The 16,317-nt window shown below is 44.9% G+C and overlaps 2 protein-coding genes and 8 non-coding genes across 13 annotated transcripts in view; 8 read left to right on the top strand and 2 right to left on the bottom strand.

The window, feature by feature from the left end:
- Positions 1–16,317, bottom strand: part of plekhg2 (pleckstrin homology domain containing, family G (with RhoGef domain) member 2) — a 45,250-nt gene that overhangs the window by 27,621 nt on the left and 1,312 nt on the right. For 2 of the 4 annotated variants that reach the window (XM_058079593.1, XM_058079598.1), the window contains exons 2-4: positions 10,864–10,953; positions 9,499–9,732; positions 2,079–2,162 (exon numbers count right to left, since the gene is read on the bottom strand). In XM_058079593.1, the coding sequence (XP_057935576.1) occupies positions 2,079–2,127 (49 nt within the window). In that variant the 5' untranslated portion in view covers positions 2,128–2,162; positions 9,499–9,732; positions 10,864–10,953. Of the gene's footprint in view, positions 1–2,078; positions 2,163–9,498; positions 9,736–10,863; positions 10,954–16,317 lie in introns of all 4 variants that reach the window. The other 2 variants (XM_058079594.1, XM_058079596.1) reach the window with 2 other exon arrangements.
- trnar-ucu (transfer RNA arginine (anticodon UCU)) lies at positions 4,434–4,526 on the top strand. The gene is made up of 2 exons: positions 4,434–4,470; positions 4,491–4,526. It is a non-coding gene; the product is annotated as a tRNA-Arg (tRNA).
- trnar-ucu (transfer RNA arginine (anticodon UCU)) lies at positions 5,022–5,107 on the top strand. Its single transcript is given in 2 exon segments — positions 5,022–5,058; positions 5,072–5,107. It is a non-coding gene; the product is annotated as a tRNA-Arg (tRNA).
- trnar-ucu (transfer RNA arginine (anticodon UCU)) lies at positions 5,363–5,455 on the top strand. The gene is made up of 2 exons: positions 5,363–5,399; positions 5,420–5,455. It is a non-coding gene; the product is annotated as a tRNA-Arg (tRNA).
- On the top strand, positions 5,607–5,699 carry trnar-ucu (transfer RNA arginine (anticodon UCU)). The gene is made up of 2 exons: positions 5,607–5,643; positions 5,664–5,699. It is a non-coding gene; the product is annotated as a tRNA-Arg (tRNA).
- Positions 6,195–6,287, top strand: trnar-ucu (transfer RNA arginine (anticodon UCU)). The gene is made up of 2 exons: positions 6,195–6,231; positions 6,252–6,287. It is a non-coding gene; the product is annotated as a tRNA-Arg (tRNA).
- trnar-ucu (transfer RNA arginine (anticodon UCU)) lies at positions 6,638–6,730 on the top strand. Its single transcript has 2 exons — positions 6,638–6,674; positions 6,695–6,730. It is a non-coding gene; the product is annotated as a tRNA-Arg (tRNA).
- Positions 7,048–7,140, top strand: trnar-ucu (transfer RNA arginine (anticodon UCU)). The gene is made up of 2 exons: positions 7,048–7,084; positions 7,105–7,140. It is a non-coding gene; the product is annotated as a tRNA-Arg (tRNA).
- Positions 7,442–7,534, top strand: trnar-ucu (transfer RNA arginine (anticodon UCU)). The gene is made up of 2 exons: positions 7,442–7,478; positions 7,499–7,534. It is a non-coding gene; the product is annotated as a tRNA-Arg (tRNA).
- LOC131134848 (P2Y purinoceptor 14-like) lies at positions 14,489–15,646 on the bottom strand. The gene is made up of 3 exons (XM_058080507.1): positions 15,509–15,646; positions 15,190–15,443; positions 14,489–15,122 (listed from the first exon to the last, which is right to left on the bottom strand). The coding sequence occupies exons 1-3, from the start codon at positions 15,644–15,646 to the stop codon at positions 14,489–14,491; spliced, it is 1,026 nt and encodes a 341-aa protein (XP_057936490.1).

Here is a 16,317-nt window from a genome sequence, read left to right as displayed (position 1 = left end):
GGATAAGCGGTAGAAAATGAATGAGTGAATGAATGAATTTCTTTTGGAAGGCTGTCACATCGTGACACAGTCAACTTTGTTACATTGTGGCCTCAAGACTTGCAGCAAGGGCAACCCAAGTTAATATACACCGTCATTTCCTGACTATTAAGCCACACCCACTAAATTTAAAGAAAAAGAAAATGTGGCCGCTGCTGTCGTGTTTCTTTTCCCAAACAGTAAATGTAATACGGCAACATAAACAGTAGCCTACGAGAAAAGTCATTCTTCCTAGTCAGAATTGAGCAGCCTCACAATACTTTCGTCACACGCTTTGTTGTGTTATTTATTTTCTTGTCGCTCTCAGTTTCACCTTTGTCTCGAGGCCAATTAGCCATTGAGCTATTGCTGTCCTCTTCACGCAGTAGTCCAGCCTTTCCAAACCTGTTTGTGGCGGTGGATTTTATGACACTACTTGATCGACTTTAACTTGAAAGCTGCATCATAAGCATTTCTTTTTGTGTTTTTTTGTGTACCGATGCTAGCCACAGAAGGCAAGCAGGCTAGAGGCTAGACTGTGACTAATTCCAGCAGTTCTCCAATTGATCTTCTTTCATTATAATTCACTAATCATGTGTACCTGTATATTTTATACTTTAAAATTGCTTTAGTTCATCTGTGAGGCCTATTATAAAGCTCAGAGTATCAAAAATAGGCTTTTATACAGACGTTTTTTGTGCTATTTACTGATGGTCTCAGATCGTAAACTCGGCAAATCTACTGATTTTACATTTATGCTAACTCTTCTTAATGCATTTGACTGTTACTGTCTTTCAAGTGGCACACTTACTACCACACATACTTACTAAAAAGTGGCTTATTTTCACCCCCTTCCCTTTAGCCATTTGTTACGTAATCAACTATTGAGGGTGGTAAGCATCCATCACTGCAACATCCAGGTTAGTTCCTGCAACATCGTTAGTATGAGCGTACTTAATGTACATATATACACAGACTTCTGGGCATCTATTGAGACACAGCAGCATTTTCAACCATTTTGACTGTTTTGAACACAAAATCCGGGCGACTTGAGGCACAGCCATGCATCTTTCAGCTTGCGTCTGATTGGCTGTATGTCCCATGCAGCAACATTCCAGCTTCGGTACATTCCGTACACACACTGGTGTATGTTCTCTCTGTGTGGAGTTCTGTGGGCTTTTTAATGCAGGGCCATAGCGAGGTACAGCCGCAAGTGTGCGTGTGTGGGGGGTGCTGGCTTTATGGGGTTGGGAGGTGGGGGGTGTTCAGACTGAGCGGTGATAGGCTGAGAGGGCGGAACTTGACGCTGACCAGATACTTGGTTCACTCCAACAAACAAAAACACAAGTGGAGCTAAAGGGTTCCTCTTCATCCATTTGTCTTTTTCTTCCCTGTCTGACTCCTTCAATACCGCCCACCCCCCCTTTGTCCCCCGCCCCTCTTGGTCTCTCTTCCTGAAGGCTTATCTCGGGCGTTGCTTTATTTTCTGCTTGGTTCTTTTCTATGGTTACCATCAACACAAGGAAAGTTTACTTATTCTGTGTGTGTGTTTCTATTCTCCAGTTCCACAAACCATGCAACTTCCTGTGTGTGTGTGTGTGTGTGTGTGTGTATGTGTGCATGTGTGTGTGCATGTGTGTGTCAGGAAGTGAAAGCATTGGGACTAATAAAAAGACTGAAGTCCAGCCATCCATTCTTTTTCTATTCCGATTATCCTCACTAGGGTCATTGGGGTATGCTGGAGTCGATCCCAGCTGTCTTCAGGTGAGAGGCGGGGTACACCCTGGACTGGTCGCCAGCCAATCACAGGGCACATACAGAGATGCCAATTTACCTAGCATGTTTTTGGAATGCACACATACACAGGGAGAACATGCAAACTCCACACAGCAGCGATTCGAAGCGGAGATTCGAACCTAAGTCTTCCCAATTCCCTGACTGTATGGCCTATATGCTAACCACTTGTCTACCATGCAGCAGGACTGACCATCAAGAGTGTCGTTTGGTAGCTCAGGTGCACCTCCTCAAAGATTCAATAACATTAGTTGAGTGAAGCTGACCTGCGTTGCTGGACGATCTGGGACTCCCCCGCCGTGACCCCTCAGGCATGATGCGATGATGTCACAGCGCGAGGAAGAAACCTGCTGGAGAGGAGAGACAGAGAACATGCTCAGCTTTCTATTGCTTCTTGTCTCCATAGGAGAAAAACTCAATAAAAAGCGAGAGGATGCGTGTCGCGTTTGGCTGGACAACAAAAATGTGTGTTCACTGAAGGATGATGACCCCCTGCAACGTCATTGATACACAGTGACCCAAATTTGTCCATTGTATTAAAAGAAGCAGAAGAAGAAGGAGCAGCTGTCTGCATGCAGAAGAAGTGGGTCAAGCCAACAGGGAGTGGCAATGCAGGTTGATGGTTAAAATTCTGGCAAACCAAAAATATACATACATATATATATTCATTCATTTTCTACCGCTTTTTCCTCACAAGGGTCGCGAGGGTGCTGGAGCCTATCCCAGCTGTCTTCGGGCGAGAGGCGGGGTACACCCTGGACTGGTAGCCAGCCAATCACAGGGCACATATAGACAAACAACCATTCACACTCACATTCATACCTATGGACAATTTGGAGTCGCCAATTAACCTAGCATGTTTTCGGAATGTGGGAGGAAACCGGAGTACCCGGTGAAAACCCACGAATGCACAGGGAGAACATGCAAACTCCACACAGAGATGGACGAGGGTGGAATCCAACTCTCCCAGCTGTGTGGCCTGCATGCTAACCACTCTGCACCATGCAACCCAGTTGAAATATTAAAGGAAAACAACCATATATAACAATGCATAATTTGATCATAGAAAACCTCTTTATAACCTTCGAAATATAGACATTTAACATTATTAGAGCCCTCTATTAAAAAAATAACACCCCTATGATCACCTTTACGTTCATATTGCCCTATATACTAAACATAATAAGGGAAAATAAAACATTAAGGCATTAATAAGACTCGTGCTCATGTCTGTTGGTGTAAAGGAGTTCCCGTGCTCGCGGGAGCTGACTGGCAGATGCCAAAAAACAAGTGAAGTTGTGGTTCAAGGTTGAGTTTTAGCTTGGCGTGGGTTACATCCACAACAGTAGCGCGCGTTAGGGATTATTGTGCCTGCTGTGAGATCATTCAAAACAGCAAAAAAGGCCTGACGTTCCGCAGATCAAGTCTGGTGCTTGTGTGTCTCACCGACACCTAGTGACCGGTGCAGAATACTACCTATCATCATAACATCTTTGAATTGCACAGCATGTGTACTGTATTATTGACTCTTACTGGAAATTCTTCTCCTGCCTTTTTCATAGTGAAATGCAACCACCTGCTGTCGATCGCCTGATAAAATATTTTTCAGTCAGTCAGTTCTTGTCATGTCAACAAGACATGACAGCGCACAAACACATGTTGTGTTGTTATACTGTTGATTTGTTCACACTGCAGAAAAAGTATTTTGTTTCTCAGCTTGACATCAGAAAATGGAAGGTTTATGAACATGTCCATGGCAGGAACATAGCCACAACCTCACTTTCTAACGGAAAAAATAATGAAAATAACAACGATGTGCTGAAACAAAGGCATGCAAAGTTGCAGGAGGAAGTCCAGTAATAAAAATCAAATGCAGCAGTAGTTAAAAAAAGAAGACTGGTAATGAAAGGCAGCAGTATTGGACATAAAACAAAAACAACACAATAGAAGAACAAGTTAGTAATGGCCTAAAATGATGTGACAAGCTTCATTAAACCGTCTAAAAACACTATACCAATCTCTCTACGTGTGTGCTAATGTTTACATGACATCACTCAAGCAGGGAGGCCTCCCAGGAACCGTGCGCCCCCCCTTCCAAATCCCAAATCTCTTAGCCAGACTGCTTCGCTCGATGTCCACTTTAAGACAACATTGTCAGAGAAGACTGCTAAATGTCAATGTGATGGTACGCTGACTCCTAACCATCTGTAACACAGTGCAGGGTGTCACATGACTCTTGCTACATAAGACAAGTGGAGCAAGACCATGTTCAGACAATGGTGGAGGTTTGTCAGGAACCACTCTGGCTGTAGTTGTGTGAAGACCAGATAGACCAAAACCAGCACTCTCATTGCATCCTCTTTGTCAGAAGCATCTTCCCCGTTCAGGTCCACAAACTATAAACAGGCCAACAACGGCAAGAGACTCCTAGGGATTCTAGTCTACTGGACCTAAACCCCTATCAGAGTTGAGTATTTTCTGGCTATAGTTGTTAAAGACCAGTACTTTTGCTGCATTCCCTCCAGGACACACTAGAGGACAGAACCATCAGCATTGTCCTTGTCCAAGTCCACAAACTATAAACAAACAAAAACTCCTACAGCAAAACAACACCAGAAAATGACTCTGTGGCGCAATGGACAGCGCATTGGACTTCTAGAATTGGTGAGAAGTAAGACATTCAAAGGTTGTGGGTTCGAGTCCCACCAGAGTTGGTCTTTTCAGCAAAACTCTTCATCCTGACTTTTCAAAGTTTTCGACATTCAAAAAGGATTGCCCAAAAGACTCATGTCGTTTCACAAAGGCAAAGAAGGATACTTGGAGCAGGGACTCATTCTCTATCCAGTTGGAGTGGTCCACCCCATTCCTGCAGACCAGCTCAGTTTTGGAAGTGATGACCTGTGAACCCCTCACACAATGCACATTGTCCCAGTGTCCTGTGGTGGACCAGCAGATCCTAAAGTCTTTAAAATGACTCTCCAAACTGCACCCAGGGAATCCAAAACCTGTTCAGACCATGGTGGAGGTTTGTCAGGGACCACTCTGGCTGTAGTTGTGTGAAGACCAGATAGACCAAAACCAGTACTCTCATTGCATCCTCTTTGTCAGAACCATCTTCCCCGTTCAGGTCCACAAACTATAAACAGGCCAACAACGCCAAGAGACTCCTACGCATTGTAGTCTACTGGACCTAAACCCCTAAAGAACATGACTCTGTGGCGCAATGGACAGTGCGTTGGACTTCTAGAAGGGGTGAGCCATTCAAAGGTTGTGGGTTCGAGTCCCATCAGAGTTGAGCTTTTCAGCAAAGCTCTTCATCATGACTGAACCTACTCAGGTTTTGGACAATATTGTGAAAGATGACTGCTGAATGTCCACAGGATGGTAAACTGACTGTCAATGGACAGCGCATTCAATGTCCTGTTGCATATGATACAGAGTCCAACAGACCATGTTGGAGGTTCTTCAGGGACCTCTCTGTCTGCAAGTCTGCAAACCATAAACAAGCCAAAGACTCCAAGACTCCTATAGCTAAACCACACCAGAACAAGACTCTGTGGCGCAATGGACAGCGCGTTGGACTTCTAGAATTGGTGAGAAGTAAGACATTCAAAGGTTGTGGGTTCGAGTCCCATCAGAGTTGAGTATTTTCTGGCTATAGTTGTTAAAGACCAGTACTTTTGCTGCATTCCCTCCATGACACACGAGAGGACAGAACCATCAGCATTGTCCTTGTCCAAGTCCACAAACTATAAACAAACAAAAACTCCTACAGCAAAACAACACCAGAAAATGACTCTGTGGCGCAATGGACAGCGCATTGGACTTCTAGAATTGGTGAGAAGTAAGACATTCAAAGGTTGTGGGTTCGAGTCCCACCAGAGTTGGACTTTTCAGCAAAACTCTTCATCCAGACTTTTCAAAGTTTTCGACATTCAAAAAGGATTGTCCAAAAGACTCATGTCGTTTCACAAAGGCAAAGAAGGATACTTGGAGCAGGGACTCATTCTCTATCCAGTTGGAGTGGTCCACCCCATTCCTGCAGACCAGCTCAGTTTTGGAAGTGATGACCTGTGAACCCCTCACACAATGCACATTGTCCCAGTGTCCTGTGGTGGACCAGCAGATCCTAAAGTCTTTAAAATGACTCTCCAAACTGCACCCAGGGAATCCAAAACCTGTTCAGACCATGGTGGAGGTTTGTCAGGGACCACTCTGGCTGTAGTTGTGTGAAGACCAGATAGCCCAAAACCAGTACTCTCATTGCATCCTCATTGTCAGAACCATCTTCCCCGTTCAGGTCCACAAACTATAAACAGGCCAACAACGCCAAGAGACTCCTACGGATTGTAGTCTACTGGACCTAAACCCCTGAAGAACATGACTCTGTGGCGCAATGGACAGCGCGTTGGACTTCTAGAAGGGGTGAGAAGTGAGACATTCAAAGGTTGTGGGTTCGAGTCCCATCAGAGTTGAGCTTTTCAGCAAAGCTCTTCATCGTGACTGAACCTACTCAGGTTTTGGACAATATTGTGAAAGATGACTGCTGAATGTCCACAGGATGGTAAACTGACTGTCAATGGACAGAATGTTCTTCTCGAAGACATGGGAAGCAAGACCATGTTGGAGGTCCTTCAAGGACCTCTCTGGCTATTGTTGTTGAAGACCAGTACCAAGACCAGCGCGTTCAATGTCCTGTTGCATATGATACAGAGCCCAACAAACCATGTTGGAGGTCCTTCAGGGACCTCTCTGTCTGCAAGTCTGCAAACTATAAACAAGCTCAAAACTCCAAGACTCCGAAAGCTAAACCACACCAGAACAAGACTCTGTGGCGCAATGGACAGCGCGTTGGACTTCTAGAATTGGTGCGAAGTAAGACATTCAAAGGTTGTGGGTTCGAGTCCCATCAGAGTTGAGTATTTTAGCAAAGCGCTTCATCCTCACTAAACCCTTTCAGGTTTTTTTTACAACATTGTGAAAGAAGACTGCTAAATGTCGACATGACGGGAAACTGACTTCCAATGGACAGAATGTTCTTCTCAGAGACCTGGGAAGCAAGACCATGTTGGAGGTCCTTCAAGGACCTCTCTGGCTATTGTTGTTGAAGACCAGTACTTTTGCTGCATTCCCTCCAGGACACACTAGAGAACAGAACCATCAGCATTGTCCTTGTCCAAGTCCACAAACTATAAACAAACAAAGACTCCTACAGCTAAACAACCACCAGAAAATGACTCGGTGGCGCAATGGACAGCGCATTGGACTTCTAGAATTGATGAGAAGTAAGACATTCAAAGGTTGTGGGTTCGAGTCCCACCAGAGTTGGTCTTTTCAGCAAAACTCTTAATCCTGACTTTTCAAAGTTTTCGACATTCAAAAAGGATTGCCCAAAAGACTTGAAAATGACTATCCAAACTGCACCCGGGGAATCCAAAACCTGTTCAGACCATGGTGGAGGTTTGGCTGTAGTTGTGTGAAGACCAGATAGCCCAAAACCAGTACTCTCATTGCATCCTCTTTGTCAGAAGCATCTTCCCCGTTCAGGTCAACAAACTATAAACAGGCCAACAACGCCAAGAGACTCCTAGAAATTGTATTCTACTGGACCTGAACCCCTGAAGAACATGACTCTGTGGCGCAATGGACAGCGCGTTGGACTTCTAGTAGTGGTGAGAAGTGAGACATTCAAAGGTTGTGGGTTCGAGTCCCATCAGAGTTGAGCTTTTCAGCAAAGCTCTTCATCGTGACTAAACCGTTTCAGGTTTTTTGACAACATTGTGAAAAAAGACTGCTAAATGTCCACATGACGGGAAACTGACTTTCAATGGACAGCATGTTCTTCTCAAGACATGGGAAGCAAGACCGTGCTGGAGGTCCTTCAAGGACCTCTCTGGCTATAGTTGTTGAAGACAAGATAGCATAAAACCAGTACTTTTGCTGCGTTCCCTACAGGACACACTACAGGACAGAACCATCTGCCTTGTCCTAGTCCAAGTCCACAAACTATAAACAAGCCAAATACTCCAAGACTCCTACAGCTAAACCACTATAGAACAGGACTCTGTGGTGCAATGGACAGTGCAAACTATAAACAGGCCAAAAACACAAGATGCAAAGAAACAGACTTGGAACATTCCCAATCATTCCCAATCGAGTTAGAATGGTCCACTATTTTGGAGCTGCTCCGCTCAGAACCCGACACACCTGGACATTGTCTTCAAAACGGACACTGAGGGGGTCCAAACTGCTCTCGGTCTTGGTCCATCCGCGTCATTTAATGACAGGGCCCAAAACCAAGTTTCTGGCTGTAGTTATTGAAGACCAGTACTCCCAGAGAAGTGTCCGAGTCCACAAGGTATGCACAAGACTCCTACAGCTTGTGGTTTCCACCACTTAAACCAGGACAGAACATCCATTGTTCGTCTTGGAGCAGATGTTAAACAGCAAAGCCAAACAGAACCTTTTATTAATGTCCTCCTACCCACACCCCTAAAAGTTCTGAGTGTGGTCCATTCCCAATCCATATGGCTCAACCTCTTTCAGGATGTAGGTAAAGTTCTTGCAGGGTGTCAACATTCATGTCCAAGCGGTCCCGACCACATTGGCTGAGCTGCTTTGTCTAAGGTGGTCCAAGTCCACACATGAAAGACCTTCAGCTGGGACCTTGTGTTTATTTTGATGGTGATGTGCGGCAAAGGCGGCAAAAATCATATAAACATCAACATGCACTTGCTCACATGATTTGGAAGAGGCAGAACATGTATTCATGGATGTGTTTGATCCTAATGTGTGTGTGGTCTCAGTGAGCGGGTAATGGTGAGCCAACACAAGCGCGCTACAGACGGAAGCACAATGGAAGCACAATAGCGCCACAATGCCATCGCCTGCTGTTTCCATTGTATTCACACACTCACGCTCACGAGTCATTTAGCAAAAACAAACTCAAACATTGTAAAAAAAAAAAGTCCCTGAAGTCGTACACACTGGAATTTAATGCCAGCGTAGCGTGTCAACAAGAGGAAAGGAAGTTACATTCAACACAGTAAGATACCATATGCTAACCCCCTTGTTAGTAAAGTTAGCATTTTCTACTTTTGACAAAGCTTCACTTCTTTTTACACTTGCATGTCACTTATTAATGTTCTTATGTGACACAATGATAGCCGCAGCTTGACCCTGGAGCAGACTATTTCTATTTTCATAGTCTCTATGATGTCTCTCAGTGTGTTGTGTGTCTTTCAGGAGTGATGTTGTAACTTAAGCTGACACTCGAGTGTGTGTGGTCGTGATGTCACGTCTGACCTTTCCCAGCATCAATCCGGTGGAGATGTTCCCACTAAATGGAACGTCCAGCCTTCACACTTGTTTTACGTAATCACAATTATTGCTTCACAGACGATTTGATTTTCATTACTGCAGTGGAATCATTCACTTGGTTTCATTAGAAAGGTGTTGCTCAGTGCTGCCCCTTAGAGGCCTAGATGTTAACTGCAGCTGGACAATCACAGTGTCCGCGATAAAGATCATGATTCCAATACAATTATTGTTAAAAAAAAAACAATAAAACTGAACTTTTAGGCAACAGGAAAAACACAACCCACTTAATGCGCGTGTAATTCCCATGTTATTTGTCATTCATCAACAAAAGTTGGACATTTTAAAAAGACGTGTTCGATGCCGTACCTTGACTTCAGCTGCTCTCTGGCCGCCAAGCACACGCGCGCGCGCTCAGTATTCCGGACGATGCGTGCACGGTGCTCCTTATGCCGCGAAAGTCATCAGAAGAGGATGAAGATGAAGAGTCCATCGCCTCTGTGACGTCATGTCTGCGTGTCCGTCGCGTCCACAGAGTGAAATGTCCACGATCACGCTCCTCGAGACGGGATCTGACGAGCTGGAGACCACAGCCTGACCCGTCTGCTGCGGGAGATGGTGGAGGGGGAGGGATGGAGGAGGAGGAGGAGGAGGAGGAGGAGGTCCAGAAGGGAGAGAGAGGAGAACAAAGTCATGTGGAGAAAAAGTCTGGAATGTTTCTCATCTTTTCTTGCTGACATCTTCACCGTAGATGGCCTTTGCCTTTCAGCTGACTCAACACGCGCGCGCGCACACACACACACACACACACACACACGCACAAAACTAAACAGAAACCAGCACGCCCGGCCCACTGTCTGAGTGAGTCCAACATCTGCTGCAAGTCGCAAAGAGAATGTGTGTGTGATGGTGGACGAGAAAATCAATCAATAATAATTTATTATTACTTTATTTTGTTACAGTTGTTCTTCATATGTCATTATTATTTTATTATTAGTATTATAATATTGTCTTATATTATTGTGAACTAGAATGCTGTTTTAAGTCAAACATGAATAAAAGTAAAAAAAAAAAAGTAAAAATAGTCTTTTGTCCTCATATAATTTTGTAATAATACAGTATGTACTGTATGTGTACACAAGTAATGGTCAACTATTAGTGTGCGTATATATATACGATTATGTAACTACATGAAAAAACTACAACATCAGACATCAGTATACTTCCATCCAATAAACATTCAAATGTAAACAGGTAAAAAATCCTTATATGCTGTAAATATTCACTAATCATGATACACACACTGTGTGTATGCTGTGTACTGCGGTGGACGAGTGGTTGGCACGCAGGCCTCACAGCTAGGAGACCCGAGTTCAATTCCACCCTTGGCCATCTCTTTGTGGAGTTTGCATGTTCTCCCCGTGCATGCGTGGGTTTTCTCCGGGTACTCCGGTTTCCTCCCACATTCCAAAAAACATGCTAGGTTAATTGGTGACTCCAAATTGTCCATAGGTATGAATGTGAGTGTGAATGGTTGTTTGTCTATATGTGCCCTGTGATTGGCTGGAGACCAATCCAGGGTGTACCCCGTCTCAGCTGGGATAGGCTGCAGCACCCCCGCGGCCCACGTGAGGATAAGCGGTAGAAAATGAATGAATGAATGTTGTGTACTGTTGTCTGCTGCGCTCACAGACAACACAGACGGTCGTCATGGAAACCTCAAGTGACGCTCACCTTTTAAGAGACGGCTGTGTCACCATGACACATCATCATCATCATCATCCTCATCAAACCTGGATCAGAAACTTTTGCTTGATTTCTCGACTGCAAGACAAGAAGATGGAAAAACACAAGCAGAGCATATGAACACTAATGTACTCGATTTCTACATGCAGTATGGATTTACCAAACTACTTACCTAAGGAAGCAGATGTTACATAAACGTAGGATACACACATACACGTAATGTATACACATCCCATGCATCACTACATACTACATACTATAAAACATACTTAGAATTTTAGAACTTTAAAACTTTAGAACTTTCGGGCTTGAAACTTTGACACACGCATGCACGCACGCACATACACCCTTAATGTGCCTCACTACCTCACATACCGGACTTTTACATAAGTTACTTACAATTTTAGAACTTTAGAGCGCTTACAGTAACACTTTACAGATACATACAAGGTACATACAATTACAGTAGTTAATGAGGAACCTACCCGACCCTAAACACTACTCATTAGTTCTTCAGTAACCACTCATTAGTTCTTTATTAGTTCCTCGGTAGCTACTGTATTTTTGTGTACTTTATTGCACTTCCTTCCCATCACTACAGCATATTCTTTGAATATTACATCAGTTACTTAGAATTGTAGAACTTTTGGAACTTTGGCCTAAAAGTTCATCAAACACACACACACACACACACACTGTACATCACTACAGCACATACTTTGAATTATTGTGTGAATGATATATCACTTACTTACAATTTTAAAACATCAACACACAACAACACACTGATGTAAACACTTTATGGAAATATTTACTATGAATTACATCACTTACTTCAAATTTTAGAATGTTTTACAATTCTGCCCTGAAACACAAAAGGGTTAAAGAGACACATTCTTGCACACATCTGTGCACCTATCGGACTGTTATAGTGGTCAAACACACACACACACACACACACACACAGAATGCATACGCAAACAGAAGCAGATGCTGTGAAAAGTAGACAAACACACACAGGGAGTGTAAACAGGCTTTTCCTAGTGTGTTATTCCAAAGTCGGACATTCCACTTTCTTCTGTGCTGCCTCCTCAACGGGAGTTCAAAGGTCAGGGGCAAACAAAGGGCCAGCATGACCACCTTGAAACCTCCAGCAGCCAGGAGGTTCTTCACGGTTCTGATGAAGAGTAAAGCCCAAACTAGCGCTGATGTTGCATGTTATTCCATCCTGTTGATATTCCAGCTGTGACACTGCACCACATTTCCACTGCTAACGACATGTCGCCGGCCATTTTGGCTCCGTCTTGTCAACACATCTTTACCGTAAATTGACTGCTGTGTGTGCGTGTGTGTCAGTGACGATGAATTCTTTGTGGTTCTGGCAGCCATTTTGTTTAATATCAATCAAAAGACCTGCCAAAGACACAACAGGAAGTGGCATCCCCCCCGCCGTGTTAACAGGAAGTCACATACCTTCTCAGAAATGTCGGTCAAAGTGTCTTTTTTTTCACACTATAAAACTTTCCACGTGTCAATCACACAGTATTCATGCTCCTGCGCACAGGCCCCCCTAGTGGCAGTCCCAGTCATAACAGCGCAAGGATGGAAATCAGGTGGTTTCCACCAATGTGTAAATCCTCATCCTCAGCAATAAGCAAGCCCCTACGTCTCTGACTGAGAAAGAGTTCCCCTCAGACATAAAGGTGACTGATGATGAGGCCATGACGGCGCTTTCACACCTGCTCACTTTTCTCTTCGCTGGAACCCAAAGTGGTTCTCAGATGCCAAGTCTGGACCGCAGCCTAACGCATGCAGCATGGAAATATGTACATCATGTAGTCACATGATGTTGTAATCACATGACTAATAGATGCTTATATCTGACACCAATAATCCCACCTAGTGTGTGTGTGTGTGCTGACATTCCTTCCAGACATGTCAGCACAACATCTGCTTTCTGGCAATGCTCTTAGAACATTGGCATGCTAACTGTGTGTGTGTGTGTGTGTGTGTGTGTGTGTGTGTGTGTGTGTGTGTGTGTGTGTGTGTGTGAAAGACACTATAGCTGCGGTTGAATCATAGCTGTGTAATCATTTTGAAAGTTAAAGCCCATTTTATTGTACAGTATGACAGCTTTACACTAAGAAAGAAATAAAAGTGATAAGTAACAGGAAAACCTCAGGTAGCAAGTATGACATCATCACTCCCACTCACACGCAGCACTTTGTTACCATGGATACACTAATGACAGAGTCTGGTGAGCTGAGAGCTGATTGGCTGAGACACAGACAAGTAATAAATGTTATCTTGTCATCTCACCTGACTTGATGACACAGCAGGGTGTGTGTATAATGATCCGGGATGATGTCATGTGACAAAATAACTTGTTTCCTGCCAATTAAAAAACAAAGTGATCCTCTATTCATGCGTGTGGCCTGTGGCATCGTGTAAAAATCAAATGACATCAAAAAATTAGGGGCTGTTCATATGAATGTGAGTGTGAATGGTTGTTTGTTTATATGTGCCCTGTGATTGGCTGGCCACCAGTCCAGGGTGTACCCCGCCTCTCACCCGACGACAGCTCGGATAGGCTCCAGCACACCCATGACCCTCGTGAGGATAAGCGGTAGAAAATGACCTCTGGTCCTGACATGCCAGTCCAGCGCCTGCCAATGAAAGCCCCATTGGCATTGACGAAGCGTTCATTTGTCATCAGAAGATCACATGACTGGCTGCTTCTTTCTCACACATGCCCTCACACAAAACATGAGGAACATGCAAACATGAGGACCGACTTGCAGGTTGAATGATGTGCAAGAACACTGACCGTCCATCACGTGTCAACTTCCTCATTGGAAGTCACTGGTCATGAAGAGGCAGGTGTTAAAACCTCTCTATCCTCCCAAGACCCAAAAGCTGCTGCTATCATTGAAATGATTATCATGGCTGAGAATAATATGCCAAAATATTTATGTTTTACACACGTCCTATGCAACAGTATTTGCAGAGCTGTAATAACAACACATTCATGGACATGCCCCCCAATACCTTAAAAAAGTCCTCACCCACGAGACTTCCTTATGCACCCTTCAAGTCCAAAGAACCAAGCTCTGCACCATGCGCCTTCTTCTCTGTGGCTTCAAGGCTGTAGAATTCCCTGCCTGAGCTAGGATTTTTTCATTAGGGTGGCCAAGGTGAGACCATTACTCACATAGGGGTGGCAATAAGTTCATAAGTAACGACATGCCAACAGGGGGCGCCTCTGACAAACAGTGGAGGAATAAAAACATTCCAATCAATCAATCAATCAATCAGTCTGTGAATGAAGCCATAGATGACTGAGTGTTCAAAGTGAGGACGAAAGAAGACGTGAAGATGTAAGAGGAGGAGGAGGAGGAGGAAAGCTGACGTCAGCTCAAATTGAAAGCACTTGTGTTTCTCTGTGTGTGTTTATGTTAGAACCGTTCCCACGACACTAAACGACCCGGTCTCCCTTCCTCGCTCTGCTCCAAAAATGTCCCGTCTGCTGCCTGCTGGCCTAAAAAGGACAAGAAGCAACAAAAGAAATGACAGGAGAAGAAAAAGTGTTTGACGGACGCTTGTCACGTTTCAGTCAAGACTTGGAAGTACTTGAAGGACAAGTGGACGTCTTCTTCCAAGTGTCCACGTCCGTGGCGTGCTGTTTCTGTCTCAGCTGAGCACGGAAGGCCTTGCAGAAGAGGAAGTAGATGAGCGGGTCGAGACAGACGTTGAGGGCAGACAAGGCGACAGTCAAGTCCTTCAAGTGTTTGATGTTGCAGTCATGTTGCGGCACAAGCGCGTAGGGGAGGCGGACCAGGTGGTAAGGAAGGAAGCAGATGCAGAAGACGCTGACCAGCAGCAGAATGTTCCGGCGGGCCTTGGCCAGCCTCCTGGCGCCACAGGATGAAGCTCGCCGCTGCTGTGCTGCTGCCAGCCTGCGGGAGGTGCTGTAGTAAAAGAAGAGCAGGGCGAGGAAGACCAGCAGGAATATGCTGGCGGAGATGACATGGACGACCTTGTAGAGAAGAATCAGCTGCTTGCTGTGAAGGTTGCTGCAGATCGCCGTGCCGCCAGAAGGAGGTAGAACCGGCTGTGTGACCAGTGAAAGGATGATGTAAGAGCCTGTCAAGGTGAGGAGGACGAGCCAGGTCACCAAGGAGACGACACGAGCCGCCCTCACCGACTTCAGAAGGTGACTTCCTGAAGGGTGGACGATCTTAAAGTACCTGGTGGGTGGAGCCTGTTCAGCATCAGAAGTCATTTTCAGGACGAGATGTCGGCCCGAGGGCCTACCTGACGGCGGCAATGTAGCCCATGAAGAGGATGCTGGCGTACATGTTCAGGTAGAAGGTTGCTGTTCCAAAGTTGCAGAACACCAGGCGGACCCAGGCAGAATCTGTGGCGTTAAAGGCGATGCGGATAGGAAGACAAAGGCACAGCAGGAAGTCCGCAGCCGCCAGGTTCTTTAGGCAGACGCCAACGCTACTGGACGTACCAGCGCCACACAGGTAGACCCTCAGCGTCACACCATTAAGCAGAAAGCCTACCTGGAGAAAAAAACTAATCAGCCCTCTTGTGGACTGACACGATAAAGAAGCTGTCAGAGTCTCACCATGAAGACCAGACTGTAAACCACCACCAAGAGGACGCGGGACCAGGTGGGTTGGCTGCACAAAGGCGTCCCGCCAAATGTCTGGTTGTCGGGGGCAGACTGATTGGTGGGCGCAGTTGCATCGAAAAGGACGTTCATGATGTTTCTGTAGGAATAGATACTTATGTACGAGGTCCAACAAAGATCAAACATCTACAGTGGTAGAGCTGGTAGAGGAGAATGCCTGATAATAAAGGACTTTTCAACCTGTGGCGGTTTGTTGACATGATATTGAAGCGACGGGAGTACTGTATTGTGTGATTCAGAGTTATGTTTTACGTTTTAACACTGTGTAACTATACAGTAGTTATGTTGGTTTTGTAATAATGAGGAAGCTAATAATACAACACATGTTGACATAAACCATTTTCATCCCAATGACTCCTTTGGTCCCCAAGACAAAAGCTTAAGTGGGAATACCGTAATAGTAATGTGGACAAAATGGTGACAAAAAGCAGTAGTAGTAGAAACAATACTTACATTTGTCACAAAGTCACAAAAGATGTACCAGCTGACAGAAGGCTCAAAGGACAGGAGGACTATCTACCCTCCCAAAACACGTGCAAAAGAAAGACTGGTATGAATGTCAAACATCAACAAACAACAACAATCAGTCGAAGAGTCACAACTGACAAAGTATGGAAGACCGACTTAAAAACACCACAAATGGACACACACACTGACCCACATCACAAGCTGAGAGAGCACACAATACTGACTCCCCTCACCTGTGTGCGCTACTGACTGCGCTTGCCACTTCCTCTGATGCC

This window comes from Doryrhamphus excisus, chromosome 8, assembly GCF_030265055.1.
Source record: "Doryrhamphus excisus isolate RoL2022-K1 chromosome 8, RoL_Dexc_1.0, whole genome shotgun sequence".
In the NCBI taxonomy this organism is placed as follows: Eukaryota; Metazoa; Chordata; class Actinopteri; order Syngnathiformes; family Syngnathidae; genus Doryrhamphus; species Doryrhamphus excisus.
This window is presented reverse-complemented; position numbering and strand designations above follow the sequence as displayed.